General features: G+C 45.3%; 2 protein-coding genes across 4 annotated transcripts in view; both read right to left on the bottom strand.

Moving 5' to 3' along the window:
- Positions 1–2762: 2762 nt before the first annotated feature.
- Ip6k1 (inositol hexakisphosphate kinase 1) lies at positions 2763–21852 on the bottom strand. The gene is made up of 6 exons (NM_053316.2): positions 21824–21852; positions 21365–21712; positions 14827–15037; positions 6852–7033; positions 3951–4126; positions 2763–3405 (listed from the first exon to the last, which is right to left on the bottom strand). Exons 2-6 carry the CDS (start codon positions 21585–21587, stop codon positions 2896–2898), a joined length of 1302 nt encoding a protein of 433 aa, NP_445768.1. The 5' UTR covers positions 21588–21712; positions 21824–21852; the 3' UTR covers positions 2763–2895.
- The window catches only part of Cdhr4 (cadherin-related family member 4), a 33251-nt gene continuing 31091 nt past the window's right edge, over positions 21573–23732 (bottom strand). For all 3 annotated transcript variants that reach the window (XM_063266458.1, XM_063266460.1, XM_063266461.1), the window contains one exon: positions 21573–21712. In XM_063266458.1, the coding sequence (XP_063122528.1) occupies positions 21711–21712 (2 nt within the window). In that variant the 3' untranslated portion in view covers positions 21573–21710. The remainder of the gene's footprint in view (positions 21713–23732) is intronic.

Genomic DNA, 23732 nt, shown 5'->3' with positions numbered 1-23732 from the left:
CTATGGCACCGTCCCGCAGCACCTGTCCCGACCCAGTTCAACCGGGTCCTTCAGCTGGGACCCCGGCACCTTCCCCTCAGGTGGATGATATCTACTAGCCAGGTCGGCCCAACCGGAGGCTATGAAGTTTTCACATAGACTAGGACAGAGTTCAGTTTCTAGAGGCTTTATTTTGACGTATATGACCGGACACAAGCGGGCGGATAGCGCTGGGTGTACAGAATAGGGCCAGCTTGGGCCAAGTACTCCTCCACCACACAGAAGACCCGGGGAAACGCAAGCGCGCCTAAGCGCCAATGGAGCCACGTATGTATCCAGGCGCAGGTCTTAGGGTGTGTAGCTTCCAGGAAAGAGGAGCAGATAACAATTTCCAGAATTCGAAGTCTTACATTTCCTCCACAGAAGCAAAGGAACGTTCCTCAGGTCCTCCTTTTTTTTCTCATTAAAACGTAGTTTTTAAAATGAGCACACACACAACCAACTTATACAGCTGTAAAGTTCAAAGCAGTTTGCATTTAGGGAACGTGCACTTGGCCAGATGTGAGCGAATGAGCAGCGGATACTGAACGAGCCCAGGTCCCTTGCCTCTAGGAGAGAATCCCCACAGCACTGCACAGGCCCACAGCTGGGACGAGTGGGATCCCAGGCAAGGAAATTGCTCTAACTGGTCCCTTCCTCTTTAAGCAGCACCCATCCCATTTCACTCCCACCCATCTCCCCGGGCTGGTGTGGGCTTGGCCCGGGAAATACAATGGAGAGGGGTAATCTGAGCTCCCCAACCCATGATCCCGAGTTGCACTTTGGTCCCAAATTGAGGCTGGGAAGGCAGGACCTGTCAGAAAAGAACGGGGCTCTAGCCTGGGACAGGCAGAAGAGCAGTGATCTAAAGTGTTTGCACACACTTGCCACCACCATCACATAACCGAGCAGGGCCTCCAGATATTAAAAGTGCTGAAAAGTGGGCCCTGGCCTTAAGCAGCAGCACATCCCAGCCTCCCCACACTGTGCTGCAGGAGCAGTGCGAATGCCCACCACCTCCCTTGCTACTTGAGAAGCGGCAGAATGGGGGTAGCACCTCCCAAAATCTGGTAAATCGGGAAGCACAGCACATTCCTTGGTGGTCTCTGCTGGCCCCGAACTCCTCTTGACCTCTCTCCTGGCAGAGAAAAGGCATCCACACTAATGACACTGGCTGCATGGCTGAAGCAACAAGTACTACTGGGCAGAAGGCAGTTGTTAGTAACCAGAAATGGGCAAAGCTATGCCTCCCGGCCCGAAGGAATGGGAACCTGCCCACCACTGGCACCAGGGTCAGAAGACTATGACTTGGAAACCCTTTTCAGAAGCTGCATCTCTTAAGAACCCGGAAATTATGCCATTCGCTACCAGTTTCTCTCAAAGGTTGGCAGGATTACCTTCAAATGCCAAAATAAGACATGTTAGAAGTGACAGACATGGAGAATGTTGCTCACTTTGGCAATGATGAGTGTAGTGTAACCTGTTGGGACACCTATGTTACAGGCAGCAGGTTTCTACCATCAAAGGACTGGTAGTAGAAATAAAAGCAATGGGTCAGGATCACACCTGAACCTTCTCTACCCACTGTTGGTGCTGAAGGCCAAACCCTAGGCCCACAAGGAGGCCACTGGGCCAGCAGGTAAACACCACTAAGAATCATTCATCTACTAGGTTTTTAACAGCAGAACCTGCTGAAGAAGGGCACAGGATCAAAGACTCAGAAAAGGGAACAAGAATACTCTGCTGAGAAGCATGAAATCAACACACACTAATCAACAAGGCTACACTCCAGAAAGCTTGCCACAACATAGGGCCAGCGGGTGAACAAATGGACTGACTGACAAACCCCAGGATTAATCAGACAAAGCTCTCAGCAGACTCTGGGCACCGGTACCCAGGGCCCTATGTCCCTAAAAGCAAACAAGTTTAAAGTTCTCCCTCCAAGCCTAGAGCCTGGAACACCACGGTAATGGGCTGCTGCCTCGAACTTGGCCTGGAGAAGACAAGACCCTGAGCGGACCACAGTTCCCAAGCCCTGGGAGGAGCAGCCCATCCAAGGGCAGCATAGCTGCCCAAGCTAGGGGAAGGGACACCACCCAAAGCCCAAGAACTGCAAATACTGTCTGGGCCTTTAGGCCTCCCAGGACACTGACTCTCCTTAGCAAACAGAGCTGTGCCCATCTTAGTGGGTTAGGAGGATATGAAGGCCTCCTTAGGCAAGGGATCTCAGCGAGAGTCTGGCTGGGGTTGTGGAGAAAGGAACAGGGTTACATGCCAGTGGGTGTCTAGGGAGCCCAGGGCCTGCCCTCTGCTATGAGTCGGCCTTAGCTCAGTTTCATAAATCTAGCCCCATGCCAAAATCAGACCTAAGGATGAGTCCATCTGTGCAGTTAGCCCTCTAATGCCCTGAGGGCATCTGTTTAAGCACTGGCACAAAACTAGAAAGGCCCTCAGGATGTGGGCACTTAACTTTCCCCAATTCTGGGAAATAAGGGATGATTAGGCATGGAGAGACCCTGTGCCAGCCAAGGGCTTCACCTCATGATCAGCAGAGCCCCATAGCCACAGATCCCAAAAACCTTAGGCAAGGGAAACCAAAGTTCAAGGCATTCTCTTTGCTGTCAGGCCCACGGGGGCCACCTCTTCCTTCCTGAGTGAGCCTGGACCCAGAGCTTGGGAGCCAGGCTGAGGACGAATGTCCTATCTCCCCTACTTTATACATATGGATTCCAGGCTACAGCTAAAAACATTTCTTTTAGTTTACACCAAAGAGAAATATAACCCTTTAAAAGCAAGTCTGTGTCCTCACAGCAAGTTCAGAGCAATGGTCCCTGCCTGTGGGTGGAGAGGAAGGGGTCCTAGGGCCCAGAACTGGGCTTACTGGTTCTCATCCCGCATCTGCTCCATGATGCTGATAAGATTCTCCAAGCCAAACACATAGCCTCTGTCTGGCCCATCGTGAACAGTGGGGTCATCCCGGAAGCCCTTGAATGTGCTATGTGCAAAGTCAATCATGCGGACATCCACCTTGGGCGGAGAAGAGGGGCCAGCCTCAAGACTGGTGTTGCTAGGGCTGGTGCTGGGACCACAGAGTGGTGGCACCTCAGGGAGCCCCATGTCCACGTGCTTGAGACGTAGCTCAGACCGGCACTCCTTGCCATCATAGATGACAAGCAGGGAACTGGAGTAGAAGCGGTAGGAGGCCTGCCGCTCCAGCACAGCTTTGAGGCCTCGCAGTTTGCTCAGGATAGGCTCAAAAAGGTCACGTCGCAGGTCCAAGCCATTGTGCAGGTACTGATACAGGGCATTGCGGAAGCCTTCGATGGAGAGTCCACGACCATAGTACTTATTCCTACAGAGGTAATGACCTGTGTCCAGCTGGTACACCTGAAACCCCAGGAGACAAGATGAGGTTGAGAACCAGGAAGGTCTGATGACCACAAAGTATCCCCAACTAAGAAAACAAAAACAAAAAACAAAAACAACCCCCAACCAACCAAACCGGTCTGGAAGGCACTCTGACCAACCTGAGCTCTTCAGCTCCTCCTACTGGAGCAGGGAGGCCACATTCACCCCAGGTTTTCCAGTCATGGAGCTGTGAAAGCCAATAGCAGGCCTATTGCCATCACTCTAGAAGCCTGCCTGCAAACTAGAGTCTAACTGGGAACGCGCTGCTGACAGACAAGTCTTACTTTCCCCATGACAGGGTACCCGGCTCTGTCAGCACCTGCACACGGAGCTCAGCCAGAGTCTAGTGAGGAAAGCAGGGCTCAGTGAACCCACCTGCAAAACCGCACAGCACCCTGTGGTGACTCACCTTTTCAGAGGAGATTCTGGAACAGTGCAGCCAGGAAGACACAGATGTCAGGCAGGGTGGGTACAACCTAAACATGCACTCGGCAGCACCTGGGCTCGCAGCAGTGGTGACTCACCTGCATGCCACAGACCCTGACCCCCAGCGAGGCCGATGTGCTCTGCTCACACTTCCTCATCTGCCGGGCTGCCTTCTCAGCTGAAGCATCATCCCCATGCTGTCGGGTACCCATCTTCAAGTCCAACACACAGGGGTACTTGAAGTGGTGAACCACATTCTCAAGCAGGAGGAACTCTGGGCCAGAGTCAAGAAGAATGGTGACCATACTCAGTCAGCTCCACCCGGAAGAACACAATGAAAATTCTCTATAAAAGTGACATGCTGGTCCGCCAGAAACTGTATGTCTTACAAATTCTTCTGTTCTGTTTTGTCTTGTTTTTTGAGACAAGAGTTTCTCTGTGTAACCCTTACTGTCCTGGAACTTGCTTTGTAGACCAGGCTGGCCTCAAACTCAGAGATCCACCTGCCTCTGTCTCCCGAGTACTGGTATTAAAGGTGTGCTCCACCCCCTCACAAGTTGTTCTTTTGTTTTTGTTTTTTTAAAGATTTATCTATTTAATGTATGTGAGCACACTGTAGCTGTCCTCAGACACACCGGAAGAGGGCATCAGACCCCATTACAGAGGGTTGTGAGCCACCATGTGGTTGCTGAGAATTGTGCTCTTAACCTCTGAGCCATCCCTCCAGCACCACCTCAAAAGTTCTTAAACAGCAGTTTCAAACAAATGACATTAATTTTAGAATATATATCCCACAAAATCTTAGATCCAGGGTTTGGTGGCACACACCCTTTAATCCCAGCACTCACACAAGACAGGCAGGTAGAGCTCTGTGAGTCTGAAGCCAGCAAGGTCTACATAGTGAGTTCTAGGATAACCAGGGTTATGTAGAGAAGGCTATGTAGAAGAAACCCTCTTTTAAGAAAGAGGAATTCCTTGTATAGCCTATGATCTATCTAATTTTCCATAGCATATATACAAGATACCCACTGATCTGAATTTTGTAATTTGGGGTGTACACGTTATGCTGTATGTGTGGTGTATACTTGTTGTAGTAGGTGTGTCGGTACACATGTGTGAAGGGCAGAGGGCAACTTCAGGCCATTCTTCATTGCTCCTTATCTTTATTTTCTGAGACAGGAATTCTCCCTGAACTTGAAGCTCACTGATCCAGCTAAGCTTCAGGGATCTGTCTGCCTTTGTCTCTACCCTCTCAGGATGTGATCATAGGCAAGCCTGGCTTTTTTTTAAGTTCTACAGATCTGGGGCTGGGGATTTAGCTCAGTGGTAGAGCGCTTACCTAGGAAGCGCAAGGCCCTGGGTTCGGTCCCCAGCTCCGAAAAAAAGAACCAAAAAAAAAAAAGTTCTACAGATCTGAACTCAGGTCTTCAGCCTTGCATAGCAGGCACATTACTGACTTGGTTATCTCCGGTCTTTGACAGTCTCACGATCCCTGTCTTCAACAGCTCGGAGAGTAAAGGATGGCAATGAGCTACTGCTTCCCGGCCCCAGGGAGAGAGCGGAGACAATGGGCGCACACCACCACACCTAGTGTTATTGTGCTTTCTGTGCTGTAGATCTACCACATACACAATAGCCCAAAGAATATTTGGCCACATCTCTGCCAGCATCAGTAAACCAAGGCCTTACTTATTTAGTCTAGTAACTCACCCAGACCTAAGAAATAAGAAAGACGTATTTGCAGCATTATTCCCAAAAAAAAAAAAAAAAAAAAAAAAAAAAGAGGAAATTTCTAACATTCTCAAAAGAAATTTTCAGGAAAAACTGGGCTTAAAATCTATCTTGGAGAGAGTGAGTAACTGTCAATGTCCAGCCGTAAGTGGGACAGCTACAGCTGTTATCACTCCTTCCAAGGCCTAAGGGACATTATGGAGGACAGGAAGGAGTATGCACAACACTGTCTCTGACCACAGCGTGCTCACTACAGTCGGGTACAGAGAGCAACTGTGGTGACTGACTTACGGCTTGCACAGGACCTGGACAAAACGGAGCATGCTAATTCCAGCCTGGGGAGGGAGGGGCACATGCTGTGGCAGGCATGAACTCATAGCAGCTGTGGCTTCCTACACAAGACCTGCATAAGATCTGGCCCATCAGCATTCCAGCATGAATGGGAGAGGCGCACATGAGGCTTTACCCCTCATGGAACTGAAAGGCTACTGGTAGTTAAAGGCTGCTAGGACATGAAGATGCCAGCACTCTCCTTACATTCAGTATTTGTTTGTTTTGTTTGTTTCTTTGTAGGTGGGGCACAGGTTCCAGCAGGAGAGGGGTAAGGGACAGAACATGCGTGTGAGCACACACATATCAACTACCAAAGAGTAAAACCTCATTTTAAGGTCAGGCAATGGTGGTGCACACCTTTGGTCCAGCAATAAATAGGAAGGCAGAGGCAGGTGGATCTCTGAGTTCAAGGCCAGCCTGGTCTACAAACCGAGTTCCCGACACTCAGGGTTACACAAAGAGACCTTGTTTCGAAAAACCAAAACCAAACCAAAACAAAACAAAAATCATTAAAAAAGAACTAACAATGAGGTCAGAGAAAGAACACAGTCCAAGGAAGAGATCTTTTCCCCAGTGGGGTCAGGTACCCGTGTTCCTGTAAATAACCCTGTAAGACTGCCTAGGACACACAGAGAGAATCAGAGTCAGGCTAGCCAGGAAGAGGGAAATTAGAGGAAGGAACATCAGAGAGTAAGCAGCTGAATGTGACTTCAGTACATTATGTACCTGTATAAAAACCTCATAATAAAATCGACTATTATGTCTAATATATGCTAATAGAAAATGCTTAGTCTTGAGACTAAGGGGAGAGTTCAATGGTAGAGCAAATATGCTTGGGCATGAATGGGCCCCAGATTCAGTCCTCAGACCAAAACTGCAATAGGAACAAAACTTGTCGTTTCCTCACACAATTTCACGCCAGTGGACAAGGATACTGTAGAGTTTTCGGTCCTTGGACTCGGAGCGCATGCGGCTCAGCTGCTGCTTGTGGCAGCGCAGGCTCCAGGGGTTGTAGCTGATCTTCTCAGAGCTCAGCCCGCTATTGCTGTCTAGCATCTGGAAAGGGACATCTGAGTGGCTGTGCAGCTCCACCTTTGGACTCTTTGTCTCCTGGGAGCTAAGAAAGAAGAACAGACATACCACTAAGAGATCAGAGATGTCACCTTTAGGGACATTGGTAGAGAAGAATTAGAACAAGCCTCGCCTAACACCCAGAACCCAAGTAAAAGTGAGTGAACATAATGAGCGCAGTGGGCCTCTGAGAAGTTCCTGAGAAACAATCGTGTCCAATTACAGTGTACGATAACACTCCCCGTTCATTAAAGTCAAAGGAAAAGAGCCTGGGCTCTGGTGACACGGGCCAGCTTAGGGTAAAGGCACTTGCTGCACAAAGCTGACAACCTGAGGTGGATCCCCAGGAGCCACACAGTAGACGGAAAGAACTAACTCCACAACCCTATCCTCTGACCTCTATATACAGAAGGGGATATAGACACACACCCTGCCCCCAACAAATACCCCACAATATATAGTACTTAATTTAAATAGTTTTTTTAAAAAATAAAAGAGGTCAAGTATGGTGATACACACCTTTGATATCAGCACTTAGGAGGCAGAAGCTGGTGGATCTCAGGTGAGTTCAAGGCCATCCTGATCTACATACTGAGAGTTCAAGGCCAGTCAGGGTTACGTAAAACCATGTCTGAAAAGCAAAACAAAGACCCCTCTCCAAAAACAAAACAAAAGAAAAACAAACAAAAAAACTCACCACCACCAACAAAAAAAAAGTAAAAAAGGGAAGAAGGGGTTGGGGATTTAACTCAGTGGTAGAGCGCTTGCCTATCGAGCACAAGGCCCTGGGGTTTGGTCCCCAGCTCCGAAAAAAAAAGAAGAAAAAAAAAAAAAAAAAAAAAAAAAAAAGGAAAGAAAACTAGGTACTGGAGAGATGGCTTAGTGGTTAAGAGTAACTACAATTTGGGGTTGGGGATTTAGCTCAGTGGTAGAGCGCTTACCTAGGAAGCGCAAGGCCCTGGGTTCGGTCCCCAGCTCCGAAAAAAAAGAACCAAAAAAAAAAAAAAAAAAAAGAGTAACTACAATTTTTGTAGAAGACTGGGATTTGGTTCCCAGAACACACGTAATTAAAAATATAAACAAATCTTATTAAAAACAAAACAAAACAGCAGATCAAGTGCCATCCATGTAGGGTATCCTGAAGCTGGTAGCCTCCCTTGCACTCTGCTGCTGTCAACCGAACTGTAGCCCTGTAAATGCGCTCTGGCGTTCCCACACGGAAGGTGCTGTGTGCTGGTCATCCCAGGTGCTCAAAAGGCTAATGGGGGCGGACTACTTAAGCACAGCGAGTTTACGACCAAATCAGCATGGGCAGCACAGAAAAATCCTATTTCGAAAGCAGACCAGCAGTGGGAAGACAGCACAGTGGTCAGCACTCACCACACAAGGATGGGAACTGGAGTTTGGTGTCCCAGAACCCATGGAACAATGTGAGTGTTGTGACTAAGGTGTAATCCAACCTTCAGAACGCAAAGACAGGATGTGATGGCTATTCTTGGTTGTCAACTTGATTGCATCTGGAATTAACTAAAACCCAAGCAGCTAGATATGCCTGTGATCGACTTTTCTTAAATCATTTAAGTGGGAAGACTCACCTTTAATCTGACCCAGACAGCCTGCTGGGAGTTGATGTAAAAGACATGGAAGAAAAAAGCTTTTGCTCTTTGCCTGCTTGGTCTCTGTCTAGCCGCCTAGTCTAGCCTAGTCCTGGCCCTGGTGAATAGCCTCCATCTTTGGCGTGACTCAGAATCTCTGCTAACAGGTCAGACAGGAGTCCAGTCATTGTGAACAGGGCTGGCACCTTCCTAGCAGACTCTGATGTTAAATCTATATTCACTGGCCTTTCATCAATAAAGTAAATGCTGTCACTTTGGAGAACAAAACAACTCCCACTCTAAAAATTGCCAAAAGAGAATCATCAACACTAGCTACTGATTGGAATGTTCTATCACCCATAGTCAAAGTGAGGCCCCACAGAGTTGGTCAAGAGAAAGCCCCTTGTGGAGGATGGGGATGAGGTAAAGGCTTCCGCAGGCAGGAGCCCTCAGAATACTCAACACAGACGCATGCACAGCTTAACTAAAGCATGCATGTGCAGCCAGCCCTCTCCTTCCAACACAGTTGCAGACATAGCCCAAAAAACAGGAGAGAAAAACATTCACAACTACACAGGTTTCCTTGATTAACATCAACAGGACCTCTTAAAGCCTACGTAAGGAGTGGACTGCTCTAGTCCTGAGCAAAGCTCTGTCAGCTCGTGTGGGCAGCATGTTTCAGTGACGTGATCTGACGGCAGGGCTGAAGCTTCTCTGATACACGATCAATATGCATGAAGACCTATGTTGACTCCTTAGCACTACATACACTAGGCACGGCTGTAAATGCCTATAATCTCGGCACGCAGGAGGGAGGACCAAGAAGAACAGAAATTCTAACACTCTGCAACCTTCCTCACAAGCAAACTAGAAGGTTCCAATTTTTCCACATCCTTGTAAACATCTATATCTATAACTTTATCTATCTATCTATCTATCTATCTATCTATCTATCTATCTATCTATCTATCTATCGAGACAGTGACTTTTCAACAAGGGGTTGAAATCCTCATAGGACACTCCCACAGGTATGGCCTCCCTTATGTTTATCATAACCTGATGAATGAATAAAACAAAAGATGCTTTGTCTACATGAGGTGATGTTCAACCACAGAACGTAATACAAGACTGGGCATGGGGGCATGCTATGAACCCAGCATTTGAGAGGCAGAGATGAGAAATTACTGAGTTCTATGCCAGCCGAAGTACACAGTGAACTCTTGTCTCACAAACAACAGTACAGACAACATGCTAACAGACGCACACACATATATTCTCTTTTTTGGGTTTTCAGGATAGGGTTTCCTCTGTGTAGCCCCAATTAACCTGGAACTTTCCATGTAAGACAGCCCATCCCAAGCACTGGAATCAAAGGTGTGTATTGACATGCCTGCCAACTTTAAAAAATAAAAAAAAAGTACCTGTGTATGTCATGGATGTGGAGGTGCCTACAGAGACCAGAAGACAGCACTGAGTGCCCTGGAACTTTGGTGAGCTGGAGATAAGGGTGCTGGGAACCAAACTTGGGTCCTCTGGAAGTGCAGGAAGCATTCTTAACTCCATTCCTCCCCCAACCCCACTAAGGTCTCACTTTGTAGTCCAAGCTATTCTGGAACTTGTTATGCAGCACATGCTGTAATAATAATCCTCCTGCCTCAGCTTCCTGAGTGCTAGGATTACAAGAATGCATCATCACACTTTGATTGCCAACACTTTATTCTCTAGCCTCTGGATTATATTCAATTTAGTAGAAGCTAACTAATATCTGTATGGAATATTAAGAGACTTAATTCTGAGAAAAACCAATGCAGAGTATAACTACAGGAGCATGGAAAGGATAGTATCATCAGATTCTCAGAGTCTGAACAAAAGTCACTGGTCTATCACCACTCTCACCCTATAGGTGTGAGACTTAAAAAGAAAGCTAAATATCCTATTGCCGCTAGCACAGGGCATCCCTGCTTCTAAAGGGCTGGCAAAGCTTCAGTTTCTCTTAACGGAGTTCAGCCACACCCAGAAGGCAATGTCACTGAGGTGGTGAAGTACACAAGGGAGGCTGTATCAGAGGGAGTAGCCTACAAACACCAGCCACCCCTACTTTACCCCTACCCCACTGTTGAGAACCATATTCTCCAATCATATGTCAGGTTGAGAGGACTGAGCCAGGCTGACTCCATGACAGGCTGCAAAATGCCAGTGCAGGGGACTAGGCATAAGTTTCTATTTCCCAGAACTGAACTATCCAGTTCAGGCAAGAACCACAGCCTACAGGCAGTCAGTTAGGAGCTGCCCTGCCATCTGGCCTGAGCAAAGAATAGTTAATCAGCAACAGTTCTAGAAAGTCCCCTGACCCCCAGCAATGGTTTTGGAAAGCCCCTAGAGCCCTAACCAATCCCAAAGCCCCCTATACTCCTAGAGACAGAACCAATATGGATAAAGATCACCTACTACTCCCTGAAATTTCCCTAATCCCCTTAAATTGAATCTGTGCGCTCATTCTGGGTTGCTGTTTTGATGAATGGTTGATCCCTGTGTGCTGGTAATTTCTGCAGAATAAACCCTCTTTTCCTTTGCATACTATTTGAGTCTGGGATCTTCCTTCAGTGATTCTTGGACCATAACACTTGGGGGCTCATCCATGATTGCTAGGACCACCCCCTTGGTTAGTTGAGTTGGGGGGGTATTAGGGAAGCCATTGGTTCTCCACCAATTGGTGAGTTGAGGTTACTCTGTATGTCATGGGTCTTTGTGTTTTTGTCTCTTTACCTGTCTTGTTCAGAATTGTCTTCTGCTCTATTTAGTGTAGGGTGATTTTTTTTTCCTTTTGTTTCTTTGGCTAACACAACCTGGAGGCAGGCACTGGAGGCAGGGCTGATGTACCACAGACTCCCTTCTCAGCTGGGAGCTTCCCTGGAACTCCTATTGTTGGAGACTCAGAGCTCCAGTCTGCACCAGGCTTTGGTAGATGCTGATATGACCAGGATGAACCTAGTAGGCAAAGCCCAAGGGCAGGGCAGGACAGGCCATCTCCAGTGACTCCCAGTGGCAGTGGGAGAACTCCAGCTAAATGCAGGGTTTGGTGGAGGCTGGTGGGTCATTCCTGATAGGCGGGGCCTGACCCTAGGGAAGGCTACCATCAGCTTCATTTGGTTTCTTTCCCGAACATCTATAGACTTACTATATGCTTTATGTGCTCTGATATATTTGTTCTCCCCTATCACTCTAAGAGACACCACGGGCCGGCCAGCCAGCTCCACTGGACTGAGTCCAATTACACTTCCAAGGACTTCAAATGCCTGACCAACCTCCCCCCCTCCCCCGTCAAAAAAAAAAAGTCTAAAGTCTAAATTTAACTGTACGGTTGGGAAACTAACCATCTTTTGCAGGTTTGAGTGGCGAGTAGGTTCACCAACTCTTGGGAACTGATGATGCACAACCCCATTCTTAAACCTAGGTCTCTGCTGTCTTTAACCCTGCACTATGGGACATGTGGGTCTGGAGAAATGGTTAAAAACTTCATTTCTGGGGCTGGAGAGATGGCTCAGCGGTTAAGAGCACCCAACTACTCTTCCAGAGGTCATGAGTTCAATTCCCAGCAACCACATGGTGGCTCACAACCATCTGTAATGGGATCCAATGCCCTCTTCTGGTGTGCCTGAAGACAGCGACAGTGTACTAACATAGATAAAATAAATAAAATCTTTAAAAAAGAAAAAAAAAACTTTATTTCTGGTTATTTACCCCTTGACTTAGTTTTAATTCATTTCTAGGATTTTTAGAAAAAAGGAGCTGAATTAGGACAATTAAAACTGACAAGGTGGTGCTGCCCCTGGAGCCCTGCCTCCTGCCTGGATCAAGATGGCAGTAAAGCCAGGGGCTCTGTGCAGGCTGCTCTTCAAGTGGCCAGCAGCTTCTCAGTCTCCCTGCTAAGTAACCTGACAACTTCAAAACATCTATGCCCATGAGAATAGGATCCAACAGGCAGCAAGGTGCTGCGCGCTTAAAATTACAGCTTAAAAAGAAAGCCCATGTGTTTCAAATGTATCAATGTATATGGCCACTGCATGTTTATTTCTGACCAGTCTTACAAATATAAGTTTACTATAATCTGCATGTCTTGGTTATGAAATAGTAATTTATAATTTATGATATATGGTTAATAATCTATAATATCAGTAACAGAAAGCTGGTTTAAAACAACTCAGGGTAGGGGTTGGGGATTTGGCTCAGTGGTAGAGCGCTTGCCTAGCAAACGCAAGGCCCTGGGTTCAGTCCCCAGCTCCGAAAAAAAAAAAAAAAAAAAAAAAAAAAACAAACAAAAAAAAAAAAAACTCAGGGTGAAAATCATCCCAGGCAACAACATATGCATGAGCCAACCAAGGTCTCTAAAGATAACCTTTAAATTGGGATAATATTTTTTATGGAATTCCTGTCCTAAAAAAAAAAAAATCAGACTTATAAAAGGTGGGATTTTAAAATGTTTCCTTAATGAGGTATTGAAGCTGAACTTCCATGTGTTCACATATAGGAAATTTTCTTGTTGGCAGCCAAACTTTATAGCATAAAATTATTACATTTGATGATGGACATAGAACTGTCTGGACTGTGACAAAGCTGTGACATTTTAGTTTGCTGGATGCTGTACTGGCATGTCTTTGCTGGTGCATGATGGGTACAAGGACGGAGGAGATACTGCTGGACAACAGCAATCAAGTTTTTTTTTTGTTGTTTTTTTTTTTTAAAGATTTATTCTTTTTTTATATATAAGTACACTGTAGCTGATACACCAGAAGAGGGCATCAGATCTCATTACAGATGGTTGTGAGCCACCATGTGGTTGCTGGGAATTGAACTCATGACCTCTGGAAGAGCAGTCGGGTGCTCTTAACTGCTGAGCCATCTCTCCAGCCCCAAGTTTTAAACCCATGGAGAAAAGTAATTATAATCAAAAGGGTTCACTCAACCCCTACTGTAATAGGTACAGATGTGATGATAAAAATAATAAATACAGGGTTGGGGATTTAGCTCAGTGGTAGAGCGCTTGCCTAGCAAGCGCAAGGCCCTGGGTTCAGTCCTCAGCTCCGAAAAAAAGAAAAAAAAAAAACATAAATAAATACAATAACAGAAAGTTTCCATTTTAAAAGTACAGATATTGATTAATGAATGAAATGTCGATTAGATACAGATTCTTGAGGTCTTTTTATCTGTTGTAGCTTTGTCTTTTTATTATGTCAAAATATATTATACTGTAAATTATGGTAATAATAACAGGAATAAAAATCAAGAAATTTGTTAATTTAAGAAGTCTGAGGGGTTTACAACATTAGAAAGGTTAAGAACCACGTCCTTTGCCTGAGCTCTAGCAAGGCTCACAGGCCCCTTCCAACAGCAGCCTCCCCTCCTTCAGTCCAAGGAGCAGATAAGGAGCTGCTGCCTCAGCCAAGGCCAAAAAAGCTTCTAGTTTCTTCATGAAATATATTTATGGGCTAAAAAAAAGTTATTTCGATACTGGAAGAACTTCAATTAAAAACTATGATATTTAAGGCTCAAACTTAATAGGCTTCAGTCTCATAAAATTACTATAATTAAAAAATACAAGTTGATAAGCAGTAATTTTATAATCATATCCTTTAATATAGTCATGCTAAGTATTGATAAAGTTAACTATGAGGTTAGAGCTTTAGTTTCTTGTTTTATGTTTGCAAGGTACAGTTTGAAACAGATAAATAAGTGGGCTGGAGAGATGGCTCACCGGTTAAGGGCACTGACTGCTCTTCCAGAGGTCCTGAGTTCAATTCCCAGCAACCACATGGTGGCTCACAACCATCTGTGATGGGATCTGATGCCCTCTTCTGTGTGAGAAGACAGCTACAGTGTACTACTCATATACATAAATAAACCTTTAAAAAAAAAGTTGTTTAACTCAGATATGCTAGGTAAGTAGTAGCCCTCAAACCAGTCAGAGACCTGCTGAATATGACATTTAATATACTATAACAGTGACACCCACCAAGGTCTCCAAGAAGAGAAGGGCACAACAACAAAGGATACCACCTGGATTGTGGTATGGAAACCCCTAGAAATAGAGCCAACCAATCAGGATAAAGGTCACCTAGCCCTCCCTGGAATTCCCCCAATTCCTTCAATGATTCTTGGACCCTAACAAAGACTCCAACACTGTCCTGAATGTTGGTATCATTAGGATTCAGCATGTGCTACCAAGCTCTGTCCAAACCCTTCTTACCTTTCAGAGGTCTCAAAGGACAGGCTGGCTTTCTCCTCCTTGTGGTCACTACCACTGCCAGACCGATGCAGGCTCCGGCGGGAGTGTTTGCGCCGAGGTTGCTCCCGCTCAGGTGTGTCGTCTTGCTCTACAGTTTCACTCTCCACATAAGGGTAGGCTACCAGGTTGATGTAACCGTCACTGTCTCCCTCAAAACAGACAGAAACCACACCTGTGGGAGAAAAAGCAGCTGACTAACAGACATCAAGCCTGGTGGAGTCCACGTCTGTTCCTGCTTTCTCATAAACCATGGACCTCACCTGTCCTCACCCAACTGTGCATCCATTGAGAATAATAGCCAGCGGACACCCATTTCCCAGAGACAGACAACTCTCAAGCTACTGCTTACCTCTGTGTGGGGGTAAATGTGTAATTATCTTCTCCATTTCCCTTCACCCTTCTGCTTTCTGTAACTCAGCACTCACCGTTCACATAGAATGTTCTCTAGGTGACATTGAAGCCAGACAAAATGTGACACTCTAGAGGGCAGGCAGACGGCTCAGCAACCAAATGCACCTGCTGCTCTTGCAGAGGACCCACATGGTGGCTCACCAGCCTCTCTAACTCCAATTCCACGGCTCTAATGTCCTGTTCTGTCTCCATGGACACCAAGGATGCATGTGGTGTGTAGACCACAAACACTCACACACATAAAACAACATCTTTTTCAAAAGATGGGTACTTAAAAAAATTAACCCTCTATCTACTCAACTGCTTTAAGATGACCCCATTGCTTGTCAATAATCTTTAGATCTGTTTTCCTTTTGCATGACAGTGTCACCTAAAGAAACAATCTCCAAGATAGTGTTCATAGATAAAGTATTTTCTTCCTGGGACTGGAGAGATGGCTCAGTGGTTAGAGCACTGACTGCTCTTCCAAAGGTCCTGAGTTCAATTCTCGGCAACCACATGGTGGCTCACAACCATCTGTAATGAGATCCAATGTCCTCTTCTGGTGTGTCTGAGGACAGATACAGTGTACTCACATTCATAAAACAAATTTTTAAAAATGTATTTTTTTTCTTCCCACACTGAGCACAGTGCTCTCTTAGTTTCACACACAGACAGAATTCTATTCTGGAGTCTCTAAGGTGAAATGCCTTCCTGGATTTCCCCACTATATCCCATGGAATAATTTGTCTCCATTATTTTTATTTTTGTAAGATGGTCTTGCCTAGGCTAGCCTTAAATTCACTATGAAGTAGATGATGACCTTAAACTGGCCTTTCTGCTTTCACTTCTCAGTGTTAAGGTTACAGGTGTCTGTGACCATGCCTGTTGTCTGTTTTTCATTTTTACCTGGTATTTTAAGTCTTACTCTGTAGCCCTGGCTTCTTCCAAATCACTGATCATAGAGATCCACCTGTTTCTGCCTGGGAAGTGCTAGGATTTAAGGCACTACCACGCCTTTTACTCTCTCTCTCTCACACACACACACACACACACACACACACACACACACCCCAGACAGACACGCAGATACATGCAGACACACACATACTCTTTTACTATGTGTTAAGTGTTTTGCTCACATGCATGCAAGTGTATCACACAAAGCTAGAAAGGGGCGTCAGATCCTCTGGAACAAACCTGGGTCTCCTTTGCGAGAATAAGTGCTCTTACCGCTAAGCCATCTCTCCAGCTCCTGTTGTATCTATTTGACAACCAGATTAGTTTCTTCCAGATCAAGAGATAAAACAAACAATACTCAGAAATATAATCAAGAAGGTGTTTTAAAAAGAAAAAAAAAAAAAAACCAGTAAAACCACCCTTGAATTTCTGTATGACACCCTGTGTCCATCACTGACACATCTATATGTCCACCTGCAGTGAGTGGCTGAGAGGAACTCTGTCCTCTGCACTTGTTTCCTTCCCTAAGCTAGCACTGCATTGGTCTCTAGGTCCTGTTAGAAGAAAAACCCTTCAAACTCACACCTCAGAGGGTTTCACATGCACAACCTGTCCATGTGCACGGCTTTCTCTCTGTAACCCCTCTTTTGAACTTGTTTAAGACTGAATGCACTTAGGGGCTGGAGAGATGGCTCAGTGGTTAAGAGCACTGACTATTCTTCCAGAGATCCTGAGTTCAAATCCCAGCAACCACATGGTGGCTCACAACCATCTGTAACGGGATCTGACGCCCTCTTTTGGTGTGTCTGAAGACAGCTACAGTACACTTATATGTAATAAATCTTTAAAAAAGAAAGATTGAGGGCTGGAGAGATGGCTCAGTAGTTAAGAGCACCGACTGCTCTTCCTGAGGTCCCGAGTTCAAATCCCAGCAACCACATGGTGGCTCACAACCATCTGTAATGAGATCCGATGCCCTCTTCTGGTGTGTCTGAAGACAGCTACAGTGTACTCATATACAATAAATAAATCTCTAAAAAAAAAAAGGGGGGGGGGGTTGGGGATTTAGCTCAGTGGTAGAGCGCTTGCCTAGTGAGCGCAAGGCCCTGGGTTCAGTCCCCAGCTCCGAAAAAAAGAAAAAAAAAAAGAAAAGAAAAGAAAGATTGAACTCTTTCAGTCTATAGCCTTCTTATACTCTGGGCGCTTCCTTACACTCTAGTTTGACTGTCCCCAGAACCATCACACACTCCCAGAAAAGCGCCGCTGTTTCTATTAGCCTCCTTTTCCCATCTTGATTTATTCTTCATGTGTCCAGAATACATATTCAAAGAATCCCTGGGGCAATGTGAATGCCTGTGAAAGTCAGCCTAGGCTAACAGTCCCCAGGAAACTGTCCACCGTAATTGAAGGAGAAGGAAAAACTTTCCAATTAACCAACTAAAAATTTTATATTCGATAACCCAACATAAAGAATATATGGGAAGCATTATTTGGTCTGGAGAAAAATAATTATAGCAGAGGGACTATAACCCTTTGTTCAAATAATAGTTCGGCTGAAGAAAGAGTTATTGTTCATTGGAAAAACAATTTTACTTTTTTCTTCCTCACTCAGATGTATCTATCTGCACGGGCTGGGACCTCCAGTTAAATGCTGACTAGGAATGAGAGGTCTCAGAGATACCGTATCTCAGTCCTTGTTATTAAGGGAGGCAATGTTTCATAACTATGTATGAAGGCAACCACAGATGCCTCCATGATGAATGAGGAAGATCTTCCTTCCATATGTATCATTAGCTTTGCTTTTGCCAAGTAAATAAACATGCACAGAACAGTTACAGATTCTAAGAAGTGTGAAGAAGGGGCTGGAGAGAAGGCTCAGTGGTTAAGAGGACTGACTGCTCTTCCAGAGGTCCTGAGTTCAATTCCCAGCAACCACATGGTGGCTCACAGCCATCTGTAAAGGGATCTGATGCCCTGTTCTAGTGTACATGAAGACAGCTACAGAGTACTCATATAAATAAATAAATCTTTAAGAAAAAAAAAGTGTGAAGAAATGAGGTGGGGTTCCGTAATTGCAAATGACAATGTCTCCAGAGCAAAGCATTTAACACAGGATCATCACACAGTGTCTGAGGGATGAGGAGAGCTGTGGACACAACTCCAAGTACAAGCTGAGACTAAAACAAACAAAGCCCCACCACACAAGCTGGAACCAGACTCTAAAAACTGCCAAAGTCTTTTTACTAATTAAAATGTAAACAGGGTCGGGGAATACAGATGAACTGGTCAACTATTTCCTAGCATTCTTAAACAAACAAACAAAGGAATAGGGGTGGGGTTCGGTGGTAGAGGGCTTGCCTAGCCCATCCAGTCCCTAGGTTCAATCCCTAGTGCTATAAAGAACAGGAAGGTACACACAGAATTGGCGTACCTTAAAATATGTACAGAACTGAACAGCAGGACTCATGTCCTTGTATGCACCATCATTCACAATATCCAGAAGATGGAGGCAGTGACACTGTAACCAATCTGCCATGTTTTCATTTTAATTATTTATTGTTTTTGTTTTTTTGAGACAGGATTTCTGTGTGGCCCTGGCTCTCCGGGAACTAGCTCTGTAGACCAGGCTGGCTTCAAACTCAGAGATTCGTCTGCCTCTAACTCCTAAGTGCTGGGATTAAAGGCGTGCACCACCAAGCCCAGCCATTTTTATTATTTTATTTCATGTCTATATGTGTTTGTGCCTGAGTGCATGTCTATTTACCACATGCATGCAGTATCCACAGAGGCCAGAAGGGGGCGTCAGAGTTTCTGAAACTGGAGTTGCAGACATTGTAACCTCCATGTAGGTGCTAGAAATTAAACCTGGGCCCTCTAAAGCAGCAACTGAAGGATTGAAGGAGCCAGAGATCAAGGACACCACATGAAAACCTATAAAATCAACTAACCTGGGCCCAGAGTGGCTCACAGAGACTGAACCACCAACCAAAGAGCATATATACATGGGAGGGACCTAAGCAGCTTGGTCTCCATGTGAGAACCCTAACAACCGAAGCAGGGCTAACTCTGATTCTGCTGCCTGCCTTTGGACTCCTTTCCCCCTAGCTGGGTTGCCTTGTGTAGGTTTAACAGGAGAAGATGCACCTAGTCCTACTGTGACCCAATATGCCAAGGTGGACTGATAGTAACAGGAGACCTCCTCTTCTCCAAGAAAGGAACAGGGGGAGGGGGAAGGGGAGGTGAGAGGGAGGGACTAGAAGAAGAGGAGGGAGGGGAGGCTGTTACCAGAATGTAGAGTAAATAAATTTAATAATGATCATAGTAAAGAGCAGCGGGCACTTTAACTACCACGCTATCTCTCCAGCCCTCACAACTTTTCAAAAAGGCCCTGAGACGGTAAAGCGGGTAAAGACACCTGTGGCTGAAGGCGTGAGCCCAATCCCTGCAACCTACATAGTGGCAGAAGAGAAGCAACTCCTGAAAGCCACCCTCTGTCTTCTGCATGAATGCCATGGTACAAGAGTTCCTACACACATACAAATACATCTTTTCTTTTTACGGTTTGTTTTCTTTGTGGTGCTGGAGTCAAACCCAGGCTCTTACTTGGGTCAGGCGAGCACTCCAGCACTGAGCTCCAGCACCGAGAAGGAATTCAAATACATGCTATGAAACAGATGAACTTTAAAAACAAGCTAAGAGAAATTAGCCAGATACAAACTGAGAAAAATGTATGATTTCATTTATATGGACTACTACACTATTTGTTAATGGAAGTAGACTGTAAGTTTCCAAGGCTCAGACACAGAAAGCGCAGGGAGGTTTGTATGCTCACAATACCTGCTTCACAGTGAACAGTGGTCATAGTCACACAACTATGTTAGTGTACCTAATGCTATTAAATCATACAACAAAATGGCAAACTCTATGTATTTTTCCATAATTTCTCAGACTTGAAGAATCAAGTCAGGGGCTGGGGAGGTGGCTCAGCGGTTAAGAACACTGACTGCTTTTCCAGAGGTCCTGAGTTCAATTCCCAGCAACCACATGGTGGCTCACAACCATCTGTAATGGAATCTAGTGCCCTCACTGGCAGGTAGATATACATGCAGGCTGAACGTTGTATATATAACAAACAAAACAAATTTTTAAAAAAAGAATCCAAGTCAGCTCTTACTTAGATGGCTAAATGGAAATCCCCTAAGTAAAGAATGTTAACATGACTAAAATCATAACTAAATTAAAAAAGAATTTAAAAGGATTACTCATTTTTATTTTATGTGTATGAGAATTTTGACTATGTTTATTTAAGTGTACCTCACACGTGAGTGAAAGTAAACTCCCTGGACCTGGAGTTACAGGCAGTTGTGAGCTGCCATGTGGGTGCTGGGAACCAACACACACTCCTATCCACAGAGCCATCTCTCCAGCCTGGTTCTGAACAATTTTATAAAAGTTGGAGAGATAGCTCAGTGGTTAAGGGCATTGACTGTTCCTCTAGAGGTCCAGGTCCTGAGTCCAATTCCCAGCAACCACATGGTGGCTCACAACCATCTGTAATGAGATCTGATGCCCTCTTCTGGTGTGTCTGGAGTGACAGCTACAGTGCACTCATATAAATAAGTAAATAAATAAATAAGATAGTAATTAATAGTACACACAGAGTGCAAAGAATAGATGCTATTGTGGCCTGATTCTAAGACACCCACAAGGTTCTTTCTGTTCTGTAAAGTCAGCTCTTATCTTAAAACAAACTCTATTATCAGGGCCCCTGAATATCCCATAAATTCCCTCTCCAGCACACACAAACACATACCACTGTCCCCTTGCCAGCTGTCCAACCATCTTAAAGCCTAGATAGTACCCCTTTATCCTTCTTAGGGATCAAAGGATTGTCCCCTTCTCCCCTAGACCCGTGTCACAAACAAGGGACTCCTTGACAATAGTCTTTTCTCTACCAATGGGCCTTCCTGCTGTCGATTTTTCTCAGCTTTTCATGATCTAAAACCATTTCTGCTAATTTCAGCTTCTGATTTTACCTAACGACCTGGGGTAATAAAGAACCACAACCGCATCATAAGGCAAACAACACAGGACCACTGAGCGACTCTGTCAAAGGTTGCTAGTCTCACAAAAAGGACCACTGACCGACCTTTGTATTCTGGGGTGAATTCCTTCATTTCGGGAGGGAGAGACTCGTAGAAGCGCTGTTCCCGAGAGATGAGAGGTTTGCACACCGTGTGATCGTCGTACCGCATCATGCTGCTGTGTCCGCCCACCTGATGGATAAAGGGCTCCAGGAGGACTCCTCGGTCTCCCGCCCGACTTGCGTTCTTGCCATACTGCCCCACTTCCATGGTTTGACAAACACACATTGCGTTGGGGGCCGGTTACACACTGACAGCAGACGATGCAGCACATGGACCACAAAAGGAGAGCTAGGTCGATCCTGGCTAGTGGGAGGCCAATGGTCAGAGTCTGCTTAGCTTATTGTTCTGTCCTAGAAAAAAATACAGGAAAAGGGAATCAAACATCTGGCCATACAGTTTCCCCTCTGTGTGCATCCCCTGCATGTATTCTACTGTAACCTAAGAGGCAGCTGGAAAATTACGTCAAAATGATGCAGCCTTGGTCTCCACCCATCATTCTGTGTACACGGCTCCCCTAAAACTCCCTCTAAATACTCTGAGGATTTTACTGCAGAGATACACCATGTCACAACCACCAGTATGACAACCCAGTTATGTAAGCTTCAAAGATGAAAAGATCAGGAAAAAACAGAAATGCACTTTGTTCAAGGTCTCATGCTGACCCAAGAGAAGCATGTCTGGATTTTGTTTGCATTTTAACCATTACGCACACCTTCCAGTGGATTAAGAACATTCATGGGGTTGGGGATTTAGCTCAGCGGTAGAGCACTTGCCTAGCGAGCGCAAGGCCCCGGGTTCGGTCCCCAGCTCCGAAAAAAAGAAAAAAGAAAAAAGAAAAAAAAAAAAAAAAAAAAAAAAAGAACATTCACGCTATTGTGTAATCATCACCACCATCCACCTTCACAACACAGGCTTCTATCATCCCAACGGAAACTCTGTGCCAATATTATGTTTATGTTTATTTTCTAGGACAAGGTTTCTTTATTACCATCCAGGATGGCCCTAGACTTGCTGTCCTCAAGGAGAGAGTTTCTACCTTAAGTATCAGGTCACATTAGCTTCAAAACTTCTCTGCTACAAGTACAGGGGACAGACACGAAAAGCCATTCTGATAGGATTTAAAGCAAATCTCTCCCCCCACCCCCCAGATGGGAAATTTCTGTGTAGCCCTGGCTGGACTGGAACTGGCTGTGCAGACCAGGTTTGTCATGGAATGTCTGCCTCTGCTCCCCAAGTCCTAGAATTAAAGTCATGAGCCACGATACCCACTGTTTAAAAATCTTTTATTTTTGCTTTCCCTCAGAGGAATTCAGATTCTTCTACTTTCAGCCGTGTCTGGCACCACAGCACACCCTTCCCACTGTGGGATAGACAAGCTCTCTGTAGTAGAACATCTTCCCTCTGAGGTCAGTTTTTCTTTCCCTTACAAAAAGTTGAAATTCTTGCCGTTTCCTTAATACCAAGTCCACTTCAGAGTCAGGACTGTAGTAGGCACACTACTGAGGGTGAAGCCTGGGAGCAATGAGAGGACATGAGGGCAGGAACAGAGGGCACTGAGTCCAGCAGTCACAGACCATGCTCTTCAGATATCCTGGAGATTAGTTAACTGCCATACAGTGCAAATGGTACTTGGGACTTATATTAAAATGAAAATAGCTGAGATCTTGTGTTTATGAATGGACTGTGGTCACCGAGGTCATGGAGTTCCGCTGCTCAGCCTCTGAGCTTATTATGTTCTTTGCACTACAAGAGAGGCCATTTGTCCTGTTTAAAAACAGCCTGCACTGGCATGTTAAGCTAACTGTCTGATCTGCCTAGAGTGGTGGCTTGCACCTACAATTTCACATTCAGCAATCAGGAGGCTGAGGCTGGAGACTTAAGGTCAACTTGGTCAGAATGAAATTCTGCCTTAAAAAAACAAAACAGAACAAAACAACAAAACAAACAAACAAAAAAACAAACAGGAGGCTAACCTGCACTAGGGGGTTTGAAGTGCCACCTGCCACTGCCTCCCAAATTCTAGGATTAGAGGTGTGTGTTCCCAAGGAGACAATGATTACCATCCCAATCCTCTAGGACAGTGGTTCTTAACCTTCCTAACGCTGCAACCTTTTTACCACTCCTTATGTCATGTGATCCCCAACCGATAAGTGTTTTCACTGCTATTTAACAACTGTAATTTTGCTACTTCTATGAATTGTAATGTAAATATCTGATATGCAGATGGTCTTAGGGACCCTGCAAAAGGTATGACACACAGGTTGAGAACCACTGCTCTAGGAGGTGGAAAGAAACTGTTAAATGTCCTTGGCATACTTTTTCCTTCATTTGTCCCCAAGCACTACTCCCTCGCCTTCCTGTTTATCTGCT

This window comes from Rattus norvegicus, chromosome 8 (assembly GCF_036323735.1).
Source record: "Rattus norvegicus strain BN/NHsdMcwi chromosome 8, GRCr8, whole genome shotgun sequence".
NCBI classification, from domain to species: domain Eukaryota; kingdom Metazoa; phylum Chordata; class Mammalia; order Rodentia; family Muridae; genus Rattus; species Rattus norvegicus.
The sequence above is the reverse complement of the archived record's forward strand: the minus strand, read 5'-3'. Positions and strand labels throughout refer to the sequence as shown.

What these genes read in the sequence shown, in the direction of transcription:
- Ip6k1 (NM_053316.2), bottom strand. Translation starts at nt 21,587, where the DNA reads ATGTGTGTTTGTCAAACCATGGAAGTGGGGCAGTATGGCAAGAACGCA. An exon ending in ATTCACCCCAGAATACAAAG is followed by an intron (nt 15,038 to 21,364) that starts GTCGGTCAGTGG and finishes TTTCTCCCACAG; the next exon opens with GTGTGGTTTCTGTCTGTTTT. An exon ending in CAAGGACCGAAAACTCTACA is followed by an intron (nt 4,127 to 6,851) that starts GTATCCTTGTCC and finishes ACTCTGGCCCAG; the next exon opens with AGTTCCTCCTGCTTGAGAAT.